Genomic DNA, 19,105 nt, shown 5'->3' on the forward strand with positions numbered 1-19,105 from the left:
ACAATGATCACCGTCTTCACATTTGACCTCACTTGCCTTGCTTTTTTTGGTCTGGGAGAGTTGGAGTCCTTCACTGGGTTGACGCTTGCTTGATTTTTGGGTCATACCCGTAACACCAACTCTCATCCCCTGTAATGACTTTGTTCGAGAAGTTTGGATCACGTGCAATCTCTGTTTTCAAGTCCTGACACACATTTATGCGGATGGTTTTTTGCTCCCGTGTGAGAAGGCGCGGAACAAATTTAGCAGCAACATATCTCACGTGCAAATCCTCACTCAAAATCCGCTGGCACGAGCTCCAACTGATTCCTGTCTCTGCTGAAATTTGGTTGATCGTTTGGCGACGATCCTCGTCGATCTTTTGGAGGACCTTTTCAATGTTCTCCTCATTTCGCGATGTTGAAGGGTGTCCAGAGTGAGCTCGGTCTTCAACACACATCTCACCACGTTTAAATCGTCCAAACCACTCGAAAACCTGTGTGCGGCTCATAGCGCCCTCCTAGAAAGCTTCCTGAAGCATTTGGTGTGTCTCCGTTGCAGTTTTTTTAAGCAAGAAACAAAATTTCACACACACACACACACACACACTCTTTGTTCTTTTAAAGTTGCCATAACGACTTCGCAGAGGTAACCCGCCAACAGTCAGAGAAACCCAATACCACACTTGCACGTTCAGCTCTACACTGACGCCGTCTGCACAGCTGTTTCATGAAGGTCTCTACTAACACCATCTAGTGTGAGAACCCTGCACTACGTCTACGAGTGGCAGCGCCCTCGGAGTACGGTTTCCTCTGGGTCCCCCCTCGTAACCATCACTGCTGAAATTTATTACCAACAACTGTCTTGCAGATGCAGTCCGAGAACAATGACCAGGAAGACTGTGTGAAGTGATGCTACTTCACGACAATGCTCGCCCATTCTACTAGACTGACAAAAAACGCTATCCAATAGTTTGGTTTGGAAGTCATTCTCCACCCCCCTTACTCACTAAGTGCCCTCACATTTTCACTTTTTCCAAACATCTTTCAAGGAACTTCCTTTCCAGATGAAAATGACTTTGAACATCAGTCAACGAGTTCTTTGTCTCAAAGCTATGCGATTTCTACAGTTGCGGAATTGAAACTTAGGCCAGCATTGAGCGACTTGTAAATAGTGAAGGAGAATAATCATCGATAATATAAAGTCTCTGTTATGCATATTTAGTGTGTTTATTAAATTTATGGAAGGACACTATGAACTTACGCGCCAATCCAATACTATTGTATACTTTGTTAATAATTTGTACTTTCAGTAAAAATTAATTATAATAATCCCATATTTCTCCAGCATGTGATGTAAGAATCACATTTGAACATGATAAAATTACGATTGGAGGATAATCACCATTAATTAAAGTTACAATAAGTGGTGCATTATTTCTGTGGACACTTGAAATGTGACATGAGGAAAATATTTTCACAAGCCCCTTTCTGTTGTTACACAGGTCTGTCCTGCCATTATTGACTGTCTGTGCTGACAGCTTGGAACGTCTGCAGCTTTTCTATTTCTACATAGTCCACGATGGAGCAAGGCAGGCATTTACTGCTGTGGGGCAGCTGAAGAACTTGAAGGAACTTAAGATGCCGATGCTTGAACCGTTACCACCTGGCGTAGCTTCTCTGGCATTTACGTAAGTTATGTGATGAATTAAGGTGACCATATTTCCTAGGCCCAAATCCGGGACACATTAAAAATTTTGCAAAATAGGCTATATTTATTTATTTATTTATTATATGAGAAGAAGGTTTCAATTAAATGTAACAAGTACAAAATAGCAGCTAAATTTGTTACAAAGAAAAGCACATTTACATTTTATTAATACCTTCTAAGATGAATGAGTGTGATCAGGGCAACTGTATTTATCAGTGCTGTGAATTTTCTTTATCAAGTCTGTATTTTTCAACAACACATGAAAAAACTCGACAGAAGTTTCATCATATTTATTCTACTTACTAACATTCCTTTCATGGTTTCTACAGCCAACTGCGTTTTGTCACTTGTCCATATATTGTTCATGTGGGAAAATACACTTTCAGTAGCAGCATTAGTGCCAGGAAAACAGGAAAGAAACTCCACTAGCTTGAGTACATTTGAGAATGGCACATGATTCTGGCTGAAATGAGAAATCATCTCAACCCATCTTTGACTTGGAACAGTGTTGTTAGCAGTCCATTCAATGATTTTCTCAGTGGTTACAAACTGTTTGACACTGACATACTCATCATACATTACATTTTCTGCAAACTGAACATATGGCACAGTTTCGCTAACTAGAGAAGACGTTCTATCAGTGTCATCCCATACAGTTATTTGATTCAAGGCCGAATTGTAGCAGTCCAAGTTCTGGAAACTTTTTTCAGTCCACTTTTTTAAGTAGGATAGAGCAGTTTCATAGAAAAATAATACAGCACCATGAAAACTCTTTACCTCTGCTGGAAGCAGACCTGCCTCTGTTTCAAGAATTGTTTTAACTCTTGAGGGAAGGAACTGGTTTTCAATTTTGGACTGCAATGTAGTTTTCAACCTGCTAATACAATCAGCCACTTCAAATATAGTGACTGTCTGTCCTTCAACTTGTTTAACTGCTTCATGAAATGATGAAGCCTGACTGTGAACAAAGTATAGCCATACTTCAGACAAAGGGTTTTGAAAGAAGTTTTGAAGTAACAATGGACACTTTTTTTCAGATTGGAAGTATGATTTTAGTGGTTTAAACATTTTGATGACTCGCTCAACAGCAGGCAACAGTGCTAACCATCTTGTTTGAGCATAACCCAAAATCGTTGCCAAATCTGTTTCAAAAAAGCTGCAAAAGTCCTTCAGAGTTTCAACTCTCACAGTGCATAATTTGAAATACAGAAACTTTTTGGAAACTACCATTTCTATATCTACAGGCAAAATATCAGTAGCTGCTCGAACAGTATTGTGCAGCATATGAGCAGCACAACCAACCCCTATCAGTCTATGACCGAGTTCCACTTGTAGTTTAGTAAAAACATTATTCTGACCTTTTCTTTCAGCATCTCCAAAATTGCAATTAGTGTTATCAGCACACAGTCCAATAACTTTTTCTTCTAGGCTGCTTTTTCTGAGGCAGTCTGTTAAATAGCCACTCAGAATAGTAGATGTTTCCACAGGCAACAGTTTTAATTGTAATAATCTTACTTTTACACCAGTTTTGTAATCAAAATATCTGACGAGGATAGGAAAGACCTTAATCTCTTTGTGGTTAGATGCATCAGTCAGAAGTGAAATAAATGTCACTTTTTCTAAATCACGTCGCAACATATCTAATGCGCAAGGAGTTAACACATTGACAATTATTGCCTCTGTTTTTGTACATGCATTAGCAAATTTAGGCTCTAATGTCGCTTGAAGAAGCTTCAATGTACAGTCCATAGATCTGAAACTATGATTGTGCTGAATTGTATGATACGCAAAAACGCCCTCGGTTGCAACTAACCTCTCCTGCTGTTTCTCTGATGTAAAAAATGACTTTAATGTTGCACTAGACGCTGCTGCAGAGATTGCTCTCTTATGTTTTTCACTTTTTAAATGTAGTTGTATATCACGACGTCCACTGTGACTTGGTGAGAAACTGGAAGCACATGTGTTGCACCCCACTTTTCCTTTTGAGCCCGAAGAACTAATGTCACTGATGAATGGAAATTCTTTCTGTAATTGTTCATTGAAGGAGCACTTGTGTGTCTGTGAACTCATTCTTGCGAAGAAGTATTGTTATTGTTATTGACGAGGAAAAACAACTAAACTTATAAAACGTAATATACCATAACACGACGTAACACAAAATTCAATCTGATATAATATGGCGCACACAGATGACAAATGGTAGTATTCTAGAGACCAGCATACACTGCGTTGGCAACGCCAAAGTCAACGAGAGCATATATTACTGTTCGTCTCCCTCTTCTGTGGCTATCAGAAAATATGCAGATTTCTTCCTTCTTCTGTTCGAGTTACGGTTAGAACCATTTTGACCACGCGAATGCGTTCGAGTGCGACTTTTTCCCAGTTGCCATGGTCTCTGACTGCCCATTAGCTGTTCGAGCTGCGGCCAACACATGTTTGCACAGTAGAAACAGTTTGATAACAGTTTCGACAATTTGGCGTACCCTCTTGTCAAACAATTTCCCACCATAACTAAAACTAATAATAAAATATACCGATACAGGTGAAATGAATGTCTAATTCGGGACAAATTGGGTCATGATTGTTAATTTCGGGACTAACAGATGTACCGAATTACCTTTGAAAAAATTTGGGACATAAACACAAAAATCGGGACTGTCCCGAAAAAAACGGGACGGATGGTCAATTTTTATGACTTTATAATCAATTGGGAATGCAGTATATTAAAATTTCTGGGCTTCCATTTGGTGGGAGTGGTTCAAATGCAATGAACTTTCAGCTAATAGTACACCAGCCTGACTCCTACATTGACGCTCCTATATAGCTGTGCTTTTGCCTTGGCAGTTTCTTCTCTGTACCTGCTTTGCTGGCTGGGTCGCATGCTGTACTGAACTGATGGCCACCATAGGCATTATGTTATTTTCATTTATGAAGCCTTTGGTACAACAAGATTCCAGCAGACATGCCAACTCTCCTGATTTAAGCGGGAGACTCCCAATTTTTCCTTCTTCCTCCCAATTTTTCCTTCTTCCTCCCAATTTTTCCTTCTTCCTCCCAATTTTTCCTTCTTCCTCCTGATCTCCAAACCATGAAGACCTATCTCCCAATTTTCAGAGCAGTTTCAGTACTTTCCTTACTATTTGAAAATCGTGCACCTTTGATATATTGGTGGATGACAAGGTGTGGCTGCTACTCGTCTACGTTAAATTGGAAGATTCGGGCGGTGGCTGTCAGCAGCGGCAGTAGGCGTAGCTCCCACTTCATATTCACAAGGAAGTAAGGAACTTATCGTTGGCAGCGTTCGGAGACAAATGAATATCTTTCAACTAGTGCCAATTTCCTCCGCTTCTGGTAGCACCAGCGCAATCGTAAAGTTATCGTGGACTGGGAGTAGTCAATTGTCGTTCTGACCGAAGTGATTAGCATTGTTGTGTCTACAAGGCAGTGTTGCCAAGTTGGGGGACTTCCCCCCTAAATTTAGGGGGAATTAAGCTGCCTAGGGGGAAGTTAGAGTGTAGAGCGATAAATGTTTCAGGGGAAAAAATATTTAGGATTACTACCCACCCCTCCGCTCGACAATTTCATTCTTGACTCCCTTTCACCTGTCCCCCCCCCCCCCCCCCCCCCCCCCCACATCCTTCCATTCACTCGTTCAGTTACTTGACGGTGTGATAAAAAAATTATTTAGGGGAATTTTAAGTGCAATATGGGGGGAAATGGTGTGCCAGGATTGGCATCACTGCTGCAAGACCCTTGTCTAGAACATAGGACCATTGTGTACTCGGATCTGCTGCACGATTTGTGTACTCTGTAGTAGATGTTGGCTGTGTATCATGGAAGTGTTGATTATTTTTCGTGCAGAATGGCGAAGAAATACAATACAGTGTTCAGAAACGTGTATAAGGAAGAGTTTCCGTGTTTAAGTGAATCGAGGAAGGGACAAACTTAACACATTTTTTAGTGTATGTAAATGTGACTTTCTAGTGGCTCAGGGCAGGAAATGCAGGTGCAAACTAAACAACACAAGGAGAGTGTCCGTAGTGTAGAATGGAACCAAAAACTTAACTTCTTGTGTAAACCTCAAAATGTAGATTCTGTGACAAATACCGAGGCTTTATTTACCTCATTTATTGTAGAGCACAACTTGACTGTAAACTGTGCAGACGGCTAAAATTCTCCTGATTTTTCACTTTTGAAAGTTGGCATGTCTGCTCCAGTAACCACTCAGTACCCTAGCAATAGGTTATTGAATATTATGAACACCTGCTTAATAACCTGTTGGCCACCTTTGGAATGCAATACATCACTGATTCTGCATATCGTGGATTTGAAAGTTTGTGGATAGTGGACCGATGATTTGTGTATGAGGTAATGGTTCCTGATAGCAACCCAAATGGGTTCCACTGGATTCACATCAAGCAAATTTTGTGGCCAAGACATAAAGTGACTACACTATCCTGCTCCTCAAACAACTGTAGCACAGTTCTGGCTATGAGACACGGTGGAAGATAACATCACTGGCAGGGAAGACATCAAGCATGAATGGGTGTAGTTGGTCCACAGCTATCAGCAAGTCTTTGAGTACTACTGCAGGTCCCACGCAAGCAAAGCAGCCAGTGCCCCATAGCATAATGCTGCTCCCACCAGCTTGTGTCCTCGATGTGGTGCACATTTCGAGCCACCGTTTACGAGGAAGCTCCTCGATTGGCTTCAAAAGGGCTGAGTGCACCTCGCTTGCCAACAGCACGACAGACCCAGACAGTGACCCATCTAAGAGCTAGGCCCAGCCTGTGCTTAACTTCAGTGATGTAACGGGAACCAGTAAAGCTGTCGGCACACGGACCATGCTGTCGAACGTTAACGTTGAGCGTGCCAAGTTCAATGTGCTGCTGAACGCTCGGGAACGATGTGACTTGTGCATACGGTACATGGGCCCCAACGTGGTATATGCGATTACAACGCTCTCCAGCAGCAGTTGAGGGATGTTTCTAGTTCGTAAATCACACTGTTTACTCAACGGGCGCGCATAAAATTCCCACGTTAGCTCTATTAAAACGCACGTTTCCTACATCGTCCACGAAAGGGAAACTACCATGTCCAATCAATAAGGACACAGGCGTATAAAAGTTCCATTACAAACAGTGCATTACAATCGATTAAATTTCAGGCATGCAGCCGCGCAAATAAAATGCCTCCACTGATATTTTGGCCGCGTATCGTACGGCCATCCTCAGAGTGACTCACAAGCTTGTGACACACTATGAAGATGGCCGGACGATACGGCCCAAAATATCAGTGGAGGTAATTTTATTTGCGCGGCTGTATGCCTGAAATTTAATTTGGAATACTTCTGCGCATAAGATAAACATTATTTCATCATTCCCACATTTTAGTAAAACCCAAAGGTCAGTCTTACTTGATCACTGTTCCTACCCAGCAGCAGAATCTTTGCAACATGTGAATTATGAAGCGTAAAAGAAAAAGGAGCAAAATATCTTTATACAAGTAGCGCAAGCTGTCCTGTAGATTTAGCCAATCGAACAAAGTCACCCCTCAAAAATAGGTGAACTTATATTTACATAATATCATACATTATAGTATATATTTATATTAAACTAATAATAAAGTATCAGAACCTAATAAAAACGTATATGTTAGGAAAAAAATTTGGAAGTGTTAAGACACAAACCACCGCCCCAACAAACAGCTCATTTCAGGAAAGTGACGCTACTCATTACGCTAAACCAACATCAGACCTTGCGTATCTAATCATATTATGTTACCAGTTGCTGAAAACGTTAATCGTAGATATGTTACTAATTGAAATTCAATTATAACAAATTGTACAAAGAATAATGGGTTTTGGTTGGATCTTCTGTGTGTCGCTGCCTTCAAATAGCCTACTCTCATAATATGCAAGTTACAATAATTCTTTTGCCACGAATATGATGTTTCTCATTATTTTATTGGAACGAATCACACAGTTAAAAACGGGTTTTCCAGTGATTCTCAATTTGCTGGTGCTCTGAAATAGCATATATACTTATAGGCTTCAAATGAATGTCAATATGGCACCTCACAACTCTGTACTGAAGGGAGACGGTGTGCTTGTGACGTAGGTGGCGTTGTGCCGTCTCATTGGTCAACGCTCAGACGCACGCTCAGAATATCTGACATACCAGATATTGCTCTGCACGTTCGGAAAGAGTCCATGCTCAGACGCACGCTCAGAATATCTGACATACAAGATATTGCTCTGCATGTTCGGAAAGAGTCCTGAACGTGCTGCTCCACACTATGACGTCAGAAACTCCGCACACTCAACGCTCAACGTTCGAATGCACGGTCCGTGTGCCAACAGCTTAAGGCTGTTGGCCCCAGTCACTTACTGCTCAGTGATGTCGTTCTATCACTTTCCATAGATGCTCACTACAGTAGCACATGAACATTCAACTAGCGACGCTGTTTTCAAGACATTCATTCAAAGTCTCTGGGCCATAATAATATTATGTTTGTTAAAGTCACTTATGTCAGTAGATTTCCCCATTTGCGGTGTGTGTCATCATTAGAATGATTCACCACCTACCATTGATCCACCAATATACCTTCCTTATCGTGTCACGTTCCCACAATGCCAGTAGGCGACATCCAACCTTTTGGTAGACAGTGGTCATAATGTTTTGGCTTATCAGTGTAATTCAGTGCCTGTTTGCAAGAACATGGTATCTCTCACAAACATTTGAAAATCTCATTATATTTGGTACATGAGAGATGACAATGGAGTACCCCTTGTCAGTATGTAAAATGATGATATCTTTGTCTTTCGTCAAGTCTGCTGAGGTGGTGTCAAGCTTCGTGGATTGAGACAGAATCAAAATGTTGGGGGTTGGGTTGTTTGGGGGAAGAGACCAAACTGCGAGGTCATCGGTCTCATCGGATTAGGGAAGGAAGCTGGTCACGCCCTTTCAAAGGAACCATCCCGGCATTTGCCTGGAGCGATTTAGGGAAATCACGGAAAACCTAAATCATGATGGCCGAATGCGGGATTGAACCGTCGTCCTCCCGAATGCGAGTCCAGTGTGCTAACCACTGTGCCACCTCACTTGGTAATCAAAATGTGCCATCTGTTGTGTACAGTTTGTTCATCAACATCGCAGTATGTATTACAGTTCATAATTAGTTGTAACTGTTTCCAAAATGTACAAAAACAATTACTGTAATGTTATTTGCCATAATAAGAAATTTGGAAAAGGGTGATATTTTCACCATGAAAAGTGCATTTTTGAATAATAGAAATCATGAATTAAAAAATATGAAATAAAATGTTGTTGTGAAAGAAGACAATTACTAGTACATCCAGGTTCAGATGACCTCTTAATTTACAGAAAATATTACCTCTCTTGATGAACTTATGATTGACGAAATATAAAAGCAGTGTGTTAAAAAAAAAAAAAAAAATATCATCAAATTATACAAATTAAAATGTTATCTTAGCACAATTGAGAAGTGTTTTTTCAAAACTCAATAAATGCCAAAATAAATAAATAAACTTTAGGAAATGTGTTTTTTAATTATCACACTGAAATATTATTTACATAAATGAGATAATTTAACATGTACACAGCTTCTGTAGCCACGATTCTGCTTTCATGTTTGGCTTTTCCAAAATTATTCATTCTTTATTTCAGAAAGTGGGACAAAATTACTATATAGTATCTTCATTTTCATCATCATTGACACGAAAGTCACCGAAGTGGCATCAACTAAAAAGACTTGCAATACGGCGACTGAACCCCGAAGTCTTTTTAGTTGACGCCACTTCGGTGACTTTCGTGTCAGTGATAATGAAAATGAAGGATACACAACACCCAGTCCCCTGCAGGAATCAAACCTGGACCCCTTGCACGGTAGGCGGTAACGCTACTGCTGCGCTACGGAGGCAGACATAAAGTCAGTAAATGCAAAGACAAAAGTCAAAAGTTTAGTTAACTACACATACAAATTGAATTTTTTCCATTTCTTTCTTATCCTTAAGATTAACTACAAAGAAAGCTACTTTATTGTTCATTTTGCATCGAAATACTACAGTATATCATTTTAGTGCCATACTTTTCCAAAAATATGTGATAAACAGAAGTGCAAAATAGCAACAAACATTATAGAAATAAAACACAAAATACGAGCAACAACAGTACTAAATGGAAAATCCATTGATCATGTTCAACAATATCCTTACAAAACTGTTGTGCTCCTCTTGTTATGTTAAAATGTTTCACAAGTTTTAAGGTGCACTATTTCTTTTCCTTTCTAACCATGTTGGTCTTTTCTAAGGTGGCTGTGTTCCTCACTTCTTGGCTGCAGTTTCTGGATTTCTGTTCCTCGACCTCTACCAGGACTGCATTATAAGCATCCAGTACTGAAAACAATACAGCCTTCTTAAGACTTTTCATAAGCCATCACTTGCTGAGCAGTTATTTTGGAAGGCATCTGTTAGTGCAGTGGACTTGAGACCTTTTGCTTTCTAAACTTTATGGAGTGTCTTGACAATGCTATGTTGTTCCAGCACTTTAAATATTCAGTCGGTGAAAAAATATTTTCCTTTGTCCCATAGTCTTTACCCACACTACCAAACGCTCTGCCAGGATAATAGCTGTGATCACGAATGTGTTTTCTTCCCTGAAGCCTGTTAGTGTGCACATTGTTACTATATTTTTATTTTGACTAGTGCAAATTTTATTTGGACCATTTTCTGGCTGGAATGCTTCAAGGTTTCTGAGAAAATCCTATAGAGCAGAGGCTCCGTGGTTGCATCCTTTCAGTCCTGTTCTAAACTAGGTATGAAAAGCAATCCTTCCCTTAGTCTGTGCTTGAGAATCACTCATAATGCATGAATTGTATACCCAAATTTATCTTGAATAGGATGTTTCACCTTCAGAGATCTTTGGTATTGGCTGAGTCTGTTGTACAGGGTACACAAAAGTCACTGGACAGTTGGTTAAAAGAAAACAAAAGTAAGCACTACTGCAGTTATTAATTAATGGGTAAGACACTTTAGAGCAAAACCACCATCTAGATAAACAAGGCATGACATATGAGATAGATTTGAAGAACATGGATTTGTTATGAGTGCACCAAGATCTGGCTGCCCAACAACAGTCACAACTGAGGAAAATGAATTTTGGGTATGTTTAGCTGTGACCCAAAGTCCGAAAAAATCGACCAGAGGATTAGCAAGTGCGCTGGATTTATCATGGAGGTCAGTGCAAAGAATGTTACAAAAACAGAAATTTAAAGTTTGCATTCCACGTTTACAACATGGGTTGCCTGAAGGTGATCCAGATCGACATCTTCAGTTTTGTGAATTGATACTTGACCAATAGAAATATGATCCTAATCTATTCAGTAAAAATTTTATAGACTGACTAGACCAATTTTAAGTTAAGTGGACAAGTTAACAGACATAATTGATCTTGCTAGTATACTGACAATCACAATCTTTAGTTAGAACAACCACTAAATCAACCTGGTGTGAGTGTTTGGACGGATTATCGTTATTTGGTGTACGTTTTTGAAGAAGGAACAGTGATAAGAGATAACTATTTGAATTTTCTTCAGAATTATGCAGTACTAGGACCTATGCTGAAAACTTTTAAGAAATTTATTTTCAACACGATGGTGCTCCACCACATTATGGCACTGTCCTCCGCGATTATTTAAACGAAACTTTCCAAAGAAAAGTGATTGGTCGAAGGGCAGATACTGACATGACTCCACATTCACCAGATGTTACGCTCATTGATTTTTTCCTATGGGGAAAGGACTCTGTTTATTCTCAAAATTCTCAGACCATTGCTGAACAGAAAAGACTATTTACACGACACATTTCATGATTTGGACAGTGATACCACACTATGCCATAAAGTATGTAACTGTTCCATAAAGACTTCAGAGATGTATTGAGGAGGACAGAAAACAGTTTGAAGATTAAAAATAATTGTAAGTGTTGTTTGTATTTGTAATGAAACATAAATTTTATCTTTTGTTTAAATCTGTGTCCAGTGACTTTAATGCCACCCTTTGTATCAAAACATACTTTAAACACATTTGGATTTTCCTCCTTCCTTATTGCATAGAACTTTTTGCAAGAAATTTGTGCAACCTGTGGTTTATTAATAATTGTTTCTTTTTCTCTAGTTCTTGTTCTGTTTGAAAGTCTGTCTTTGGACATTCCTGATGTTGCATGAAATATTACCGTACATGCAAGTACTGTGTGCCCATCATTTTTTCCTGATCAAAACAGTACACTTCCTTTTTGCTTCTTTCTTGATGTTTCTTCTTCCCGTCAAGCTGGCCTGAACTGAGCAATAATCGAGAGTTATTTTTGTTGTGTATTCCGCCAATTTACACTCCTGGAAATTGAAATAAGAACACCGTGAATTCATTGTCCCAGGAAGGGGAAACTTTATTGACACATTCCTGGGGTCAGATACATCACATGATCACACCGACATAACCACAGGCACATAGACACAGGCAACAGAGCATGCACAATGTCGGCACTAGTACAGTGTATATCCACCTTTCGCAGCAATGCAGGCTGCTATTCTCCCATGGAGACGACCGTAGAGATGCTGGATGTAGTCCTGTGGAACGGCTTGCCATGCCATTTCCACCTGGCGCCTCAGTTGGACCAGCGTTCGTGCTGGACGTGCAGACCGCGTGAGACGACGCTTCATCCAGTCCCAAACATGCTCAATGGGGGACAGATCCGGAGATCTTGCTGGCCAGGGTAGTTGACTTACACCTTCTAGAGCACGTTGGGTGGCACGGGATACATGCGGACGTGCATTGTCCTGTTGGAACAGCAAGTTCCCTTTCCGGTCTAGGAATGGTAGAACGACGGGTTCGATGACGGTTTGGATGTACCGTGCACTATTCAGTGTCCCCTCGACGATCACCAGTGGTGTACGGCCAGTGTAGGAGATCGCTCCCCACACCATGATGCCGGGTGTTGGCCCTGTGTGCCTCGGTCGTATGCAGTCCTGATTGTGGCGCTCACCTGCACGGCGCCAAACACGCATACGACCATCATTGGCACCAAGGCAGAAGCGACTCTCATCGCTGAAGACGACACGTCTCCATTCGTCCCTCCATTCACGCCTGTCGCGACACCACTGGAGGCGGGCTGCACGATGTTGGGGCGTGAGCGGAAGACGGCCTAACGGTGTGCGGGACCGTAGCCCAGCTTCATGGAGACGGTTGCGAATGGTCCTCGCCGATACCCCAGGAGCAACAGTGTCCCTAATTTGCTGGGAAGTGGCGGTGCGGTCCCCTACGGCACTGCGTAGGATCCTACGGTCTTGGCGTGCATCCGTGCGTCGCTGCGGTCCGGTCCCAGGTCGACGGGCACGTGCACCTTCCGCCGACCACTGGCGACAACATCGATGTACTGTGGAGACCTCACGCCCCACGTGTTGAGCAATTCGGCGGTACGTCCACCCGGCCTTCCGCATGCCCACTATACGCCCTCGCTCAAAGTCTGTCAACTGCACATACGGTTCACGTCCACGCTGTCGCGGCATGCTACCAGTGTTAAAGACTGCGATGGAGCTCCGTATGCCACTGCAAACTGGCTGACACTGACGGCGGCAGTGCACAAATGCTGCGCAGCTAGCGCCATTCGACGGCCAACACCGCAGTTCCTGGTGTGTCCGCTGTGCCGTGCGTGTGATCATTGCTTGTACAGCCCTCTCGCAGTGTCCGGAGCAAGTATGGTGGGTCTGACACACCGGTGTCAATGTGTTCTTTTTTCCATTTCCAGGAGTGTATTTCTATTGTTGGTTCGGGTGGCAGGTACTTGCTTACAGTTTACGCTTCTTCTTCTTCTTTTTCAGAAAACTCTTTCACATTATTATTGACAGTGATTTCCTGCATTATTATTCTGCCTTGGGCTCTTAGAAGCAAACCACAGTTTATATTTATCTACTTCTGCTTTATATGGCTGAGTTTTGCAAAAACTTGTTTTCAACATGTGGTAACAACAGTAAATAACGTCTTCTGGCAAAACTATTTCAACACATTGTACATGGCAACCAACTTGATTTGTAACAAGAAAAATCTAAATTTTGAAAAACTGAACATGTTATCTTTGACAAGACGCTCTTCAATCTTCATGTTAGATGAATAATGTGTGTGAATAACAACTGGAATGGAATGGAGTGTGTAAATAAAGTGTGTCGCAGCACTCAGAGACTGCAGACATACAATTTGAGTCGGTATATATGTTGTGAGGGAAGAAAAGTTTGTGCATGAACTGAGGATTTTCTGTGGTGTTTTCTGGTTAATCCTTGACTATTAGATCAACTGTGCTAGTAGCACTGGAATGTCATTAATCTACTATGATGATAGTTTGTACTGGAGAAATAAAATGGCACTAAGATAGTGGACATGTGATACTTTAAATACAATGTCAATAATGAAATCTGAAGGCCACATGCTGTAGTTTTTACTAATGTACAGAGAGACCAAATTAACTTCTTTTGTAACAAGTGCAGTAACAGATTTTTTGTACAAAACCAAACTACTAGACAAATGTTCTCTTACTGGACAATTTTCAGCAACCTCATTGGTGATTGGCTGTCATTTTATGGCCGTAGTTCTGCAATGGTGCATATCTGACCTGTGTTGCCTACCCTTTTATGACCTATCTTCACTTCTTTGTCTTCCACCTTGTATAATGATGTCCTCATATCTAAGTGTTCACAATTGGTAATCACACAAGTATATCTAAAATCAATTGAATTAAATCTTTGATATCTTTGAGACTATTATAGTTACAAATACAGGATGTTCCATTTATCTGATGACTGCACACATGGCACATTAGATGGTCGGCAGCAAGCACTCTGTTGACCAACAAATCAGACACTGTATCACCCATCTACTACAGCAGTATTAAATTTAAAGTACCTGGAAATAAGAGCAAGGAGATGCTGGAACTGCTCGCCATTGTTTTTCGCACCTTTATGTCTACACAAGAAATCATCCATCACATAATATAATTCTCTTTGAGAAATTGAATTAACTGATTTGCAGATGTTATCCTTGAGTTACAGTAAAGTGCGGATTTATTATGTAAACTTTATCCTTCATTGCTCTCCACAAATATAAATCGTGCAGGGTTAAATCAGGACTTTGAGTGAGCCAGGTATTGTTGCTAATGACTCTGCCGTGGAAGACATGCAAACAAACATTGGCTGTAAGAGCCCTTGCTGAAAATTGTTGAAAAAAATGTGAAACTTCAATCTCTTTCATTCAGCTCATTAAAAATGGTTATAAAATGTTTTGAACATATCTTCCATAATTAACTGTGACATTAAAAAATATTGGGCATATTATTTGGTCATCACTAAGTGTGCACCATACTCATATTTTCTGACCGTGAAGGTGTTCCTCTTGAAGCAGAATAGGTCTGTCAGTGCTCATTGTTGACAGTTTTGGGAATCACCAAACCCTTGTAAATGAAATCGAACCTTGTCTGGAAACATAATGAAGTAAGGATCCATTTCACTTTTATACATTTGTTTGAAAATGCATTTGCAAAACCTAACCCTGTGCCCAGGATCACTAGGTTTAAGTTCTTGCACTACTGTTACTTTAGAGGACCTTTGCTCAAGTAACTTAGCAGCTGTTCATAGAGAGATGCAAGAAATTTGCATTTGCTGTGAAAGGCATCCAAGAGACTTTTTAGGGGAATTTTCCAGACACTATACAGTGTCATCTTGAGCTTCTGTGAGCACTGTACGTCGTCTATTATGCTTCTTGTCATGAATACTTCCCATTTCACAAAGTATTCACTCATTTGTGAATTGCATCACGACTGATTTTGAACACCTGGAACAAACGACCTCTCACCAGTTGAGTGGGCTCTGTACCCATATGAATCATAAATAAACACTCATTGTGGGATGGAATAATTCAGTCTTGGCATTGTTGCATTCACAGACTTCACTGTTACACTCATGATGTTTGTTTCAATGTTCAAAAGATACTGTCTGAAAAGGCCATTCAACTGGCCTTCGCTGCTCCAGTGGCCAGAAAAAGAACAACCCCATGTGTGGTCATCAGATAAATGGAACATCCTGTACAACTGCCTGAGTTTTAAGCGATCTAACAATTCTACGTGGCCCAAACTGGGTAGTGCATTGTGAAATGTGACATATCTCCAAACACCATAGTAGTGCTGCAACTTAATTCCTTTCACACATATTACTACAGAGTAGCATGTGAGTAACGTGTCGAGGTTGTAAAATTTGGCAGGTAGGGTGTGTTATCACTCTGTTAGCAGATAATGTTAAATTGCTCTTTCTAATATTTTCGATTATGTACACAAAATAATATGCTACAACATAGATTATGTACTTCATTGTGTTTTTTAGCACTGGTGGGCTACCAAAACTGAGAGTGCTGGATCTACGAGAAGGGTTTGGCCTGGACGATGAGACGTTAATTGCCATAAGTCGCGGCTGCCCTGCTTTGCGGAAACTCATTGTCAGAAACGGTCGGCTGTTAACTGATGTTGCTTTCTCCGAGATCTACCGTCTGGAATATCTTGAAACGTAAGCAGTGTTGTTGACTTTGCAATGTAGTGCAGACAGAGGAACAGTCTGAGTAATCGAATTGTAACTGGTAAAGCTAGTGATACATGCTTCAATTACTTGCACATGTGGTGACTGAAATAGTGTTAAGAATTATTAAGTCGTTGCATTAAATGGAAATACTCTGCTAGCGATGTCACGAACACCATGCAAGAAACATCTTAAGCTACTTGTAGTGTGCTATTTGTTTGGATATGTAAGTGATTATACAGGGTGTATACAACCTGGGAGATCCGGGAAAAACCCGGGAATTTTTTCATCCGGGAGGAAACTGGGAAAAACCCGGGAATTTTTTCGAATTCCGGGAATTTTCCATTGTTTTAGTTTACAGTTAAATTTTTGTAATGTTGACCGGTAAGAACTGATACTCTAAGAAAGGATATTACTATATCGTGTTACTGCAAAATACTGTAGCAATAAAAGATGAATGAGAGGAAAAAACAAAAACAAAAATAAAACTTAAATTGCAAAGGAAATACGCCATATACAACAACAAAACACAGTACTCATACATACGAGCGTCTGCCAGCAGCAAAATGTGTCAAACGCCTTAGGAAGACTATGCAATGCTTCATAACAACAAATTGCCTCCGATGAACGTGACATCAACTGTTTATATTAAAGTCGTTATAGCAGTTACGAGCAGGCTCATGCGCATGCGCTGTTGAGTATCAAGTATTGTCCCGGTTAGGAACTATCATAGATCCTGGGCAGAAGTGGATAGTCTCCATGTGACCTGTGTTTACATTATATTGTGATCTTGCTGTTTCCTCTTCATTAATGCTCTCATGTCAAATGAAAACAAAACGGATTTCTGTGGCCGGAAGCTATCAAGTGAATTAAAGCGCATTCACATAATTACGGAAGGCAAAAATTTGTTATTAGTTTCAGATTTTATTTTATTTCCACCTTTCTAACAGTCGAGCATGAATCCCCTTGCAAAACAATGAAGTTGTTTTTGTCGGTTTGCTAAAGAAATTTGGCTTTTATCAATCTTTTCTGCTGAGGTAGACAATGTATTGGAAATTAAGTGTTTAATTCCACAGTACGGGCTCGTTTCAACTGTTCGCTGCATTTCAGGTGCACGTTTTCATCTTCTAGCACGTATGGCATGAAGCCATAATAAAGAACCAAACATGAGATAATACAGTAGTGGTACTCCAAGAACATTTACATCCCGAAAACCACACTGAAAAGTTTATAATATCATATCGAGGACTACTTCATTGGGAATGTTGACATATGAATGTGCACTTTAAGTATGTACATTAAATGTGCACATTCCGATGCTTTTGGGATATCCTCTGATGTCTTATTTCTTTCATGGCATAATGTAAGTTCTTTTAATGTTTTACAATTATGAACACACAGCCCTCCTACGTCATCGTAGCTGCGCCTGTCGTCTGGCACTCTCTGGCAACTGCTGAAATGAGCCTATTTCTAACAGGTCCCGGGAAAGTATTGCGAATGTTGGCTTGAAAAGTGTTACTTTCAAAGTAAATTTCCTTTTACGCAAGTTGATGTGCGAGAATGTACGATGAATTTCGTAAATCAAACAGCATTTGACTCTCATTTAAAAATCAACTCTTTGATGATGAGCCATTCAGAAGAATTTCGAGCCCAGCAGATCAGACATTTATGTCGTTATTAAAAATTTTACTGGCATATTTGTGTGATGTATCTTAAAGTGTAACTCACCCAAAAAGATCAACATTATATGTGGAAGTTTAGCTTCTCTCGCAGCTTATTAACCTTAGAGACCAATATTATATGTGAAAACTTTTCTTTTCTTATAGTAACACTATATATACCAATTTAAATAATTATATCTAAAAACAAAGATGATGTGACTTACCAAACGAAAGCGCTGGCACGTCGATAGACACACAAACAAACACAAACATACACACAAAATTCAAGCTTTCGCAACAAACTGTTGCCTCATCAGGAAAGAGGGAAGGAGAGGGAATTAACTGTTTTTGTTTCTGTGTTCGCACTACTTAACAGTGATTTGACTAATTGGCTGACTACATCACGTGTCCTATGCTCTGAATATCCATTGTCATCAGCTGGTGAGATCACGTGACATGAGCTATGGCTGGCTTACCAAAGCGCATCGCAATTTCGATTTAAATGCGTGGGAAAGTAACATGAGGGTTTTGATGGAATTAGAACCTATACTTTCTCATCAAAGATCTTTCCAAAACGTGTATTTTTCCCTGAGTTTTGTTTTGTAAAGTGCTGGGAATTTCTACGCCCGTATATAAAACCATAACCATTCAAAAAATTGATAAGTTTTACAGCTCCGAGAGAAAATATACTGTCACTTAACACAGAAAAAGTGTGTTTTGACCCGGAAGAGATTGTACTTTTAGTCGGGAAATCTGGGAATTTTTTTTTCCTTATCCGCGTATACACCCTGTTAGACTTAAATGCAACTACACAAAAATTAGGTAGAAGTAACTCTGCCCACATGATGTACATCATCATCATCATCATCATCATCATCATCATCAGTGTTCCGCCCAGAAGCAAGATTTCCTGTCGTAACTCTCCACGCTCTTCTGTCTTTGCCATCCTCTTCAGGTCCACACAATTTTCCCTTCCCTTTTGTCTTTTGTCATCTTGTTTTTCCTTCTTCCTCTCAAACTCCTCCCATGAACCAAACCTTTCAAAGCTTCTGTTGACAAGCACTCCCATCTCATGGCATTTCCCTTCTCTTATAACCTGCAGCGGACTTCACCTCTCATCTGAGTGTT

The 19,105-nt window shown here is 40.4% G+C and overlaps 1 protein-coding gene across 1 annotated transcript in view; it reads left to right on the top strand.

Annotated features, from left to right (window-relative positions):
* The window catches only part of LOC124719058 (F-box/LRR-repeat protein 7-like), a 100,868-nt gene that overhangs the window by 63,460 nt on the left and 18,303 nt on the right, over positions 1-19,105 (top strand). Inside the window, exons 5-6 of the mRNA XM_047244728.1 lie at positions 1,484-1,669; positions 16,128-16,307. Of these exons, the coding sequence (XP_047100684.1) occupies positions 1,484-1,669; positions 16,128-16,307 (366 nt within the window). The remainder of the gene's footprint in view (positions 1-1,483; positions 1,670-16,127; positions 16,308-19,105) is intronic.

Source organism: Schistocerca piceifrons, chromosome 10 (genome assembly GCF_021461385.2).
Source record: "Schistocerca piceifrons isolate TAMUIC-IGC-003096 chromosome 10, iqSchPice1.1, whole genome shotgun sequence".
In the NCBI taxonomy this organism is placed as follows: Eukaryota; Metazoa; Arthropoda; class Insecta; order Orthoptera; family Acrididae; genus Schistocerca; species Schistocerca piceifrons.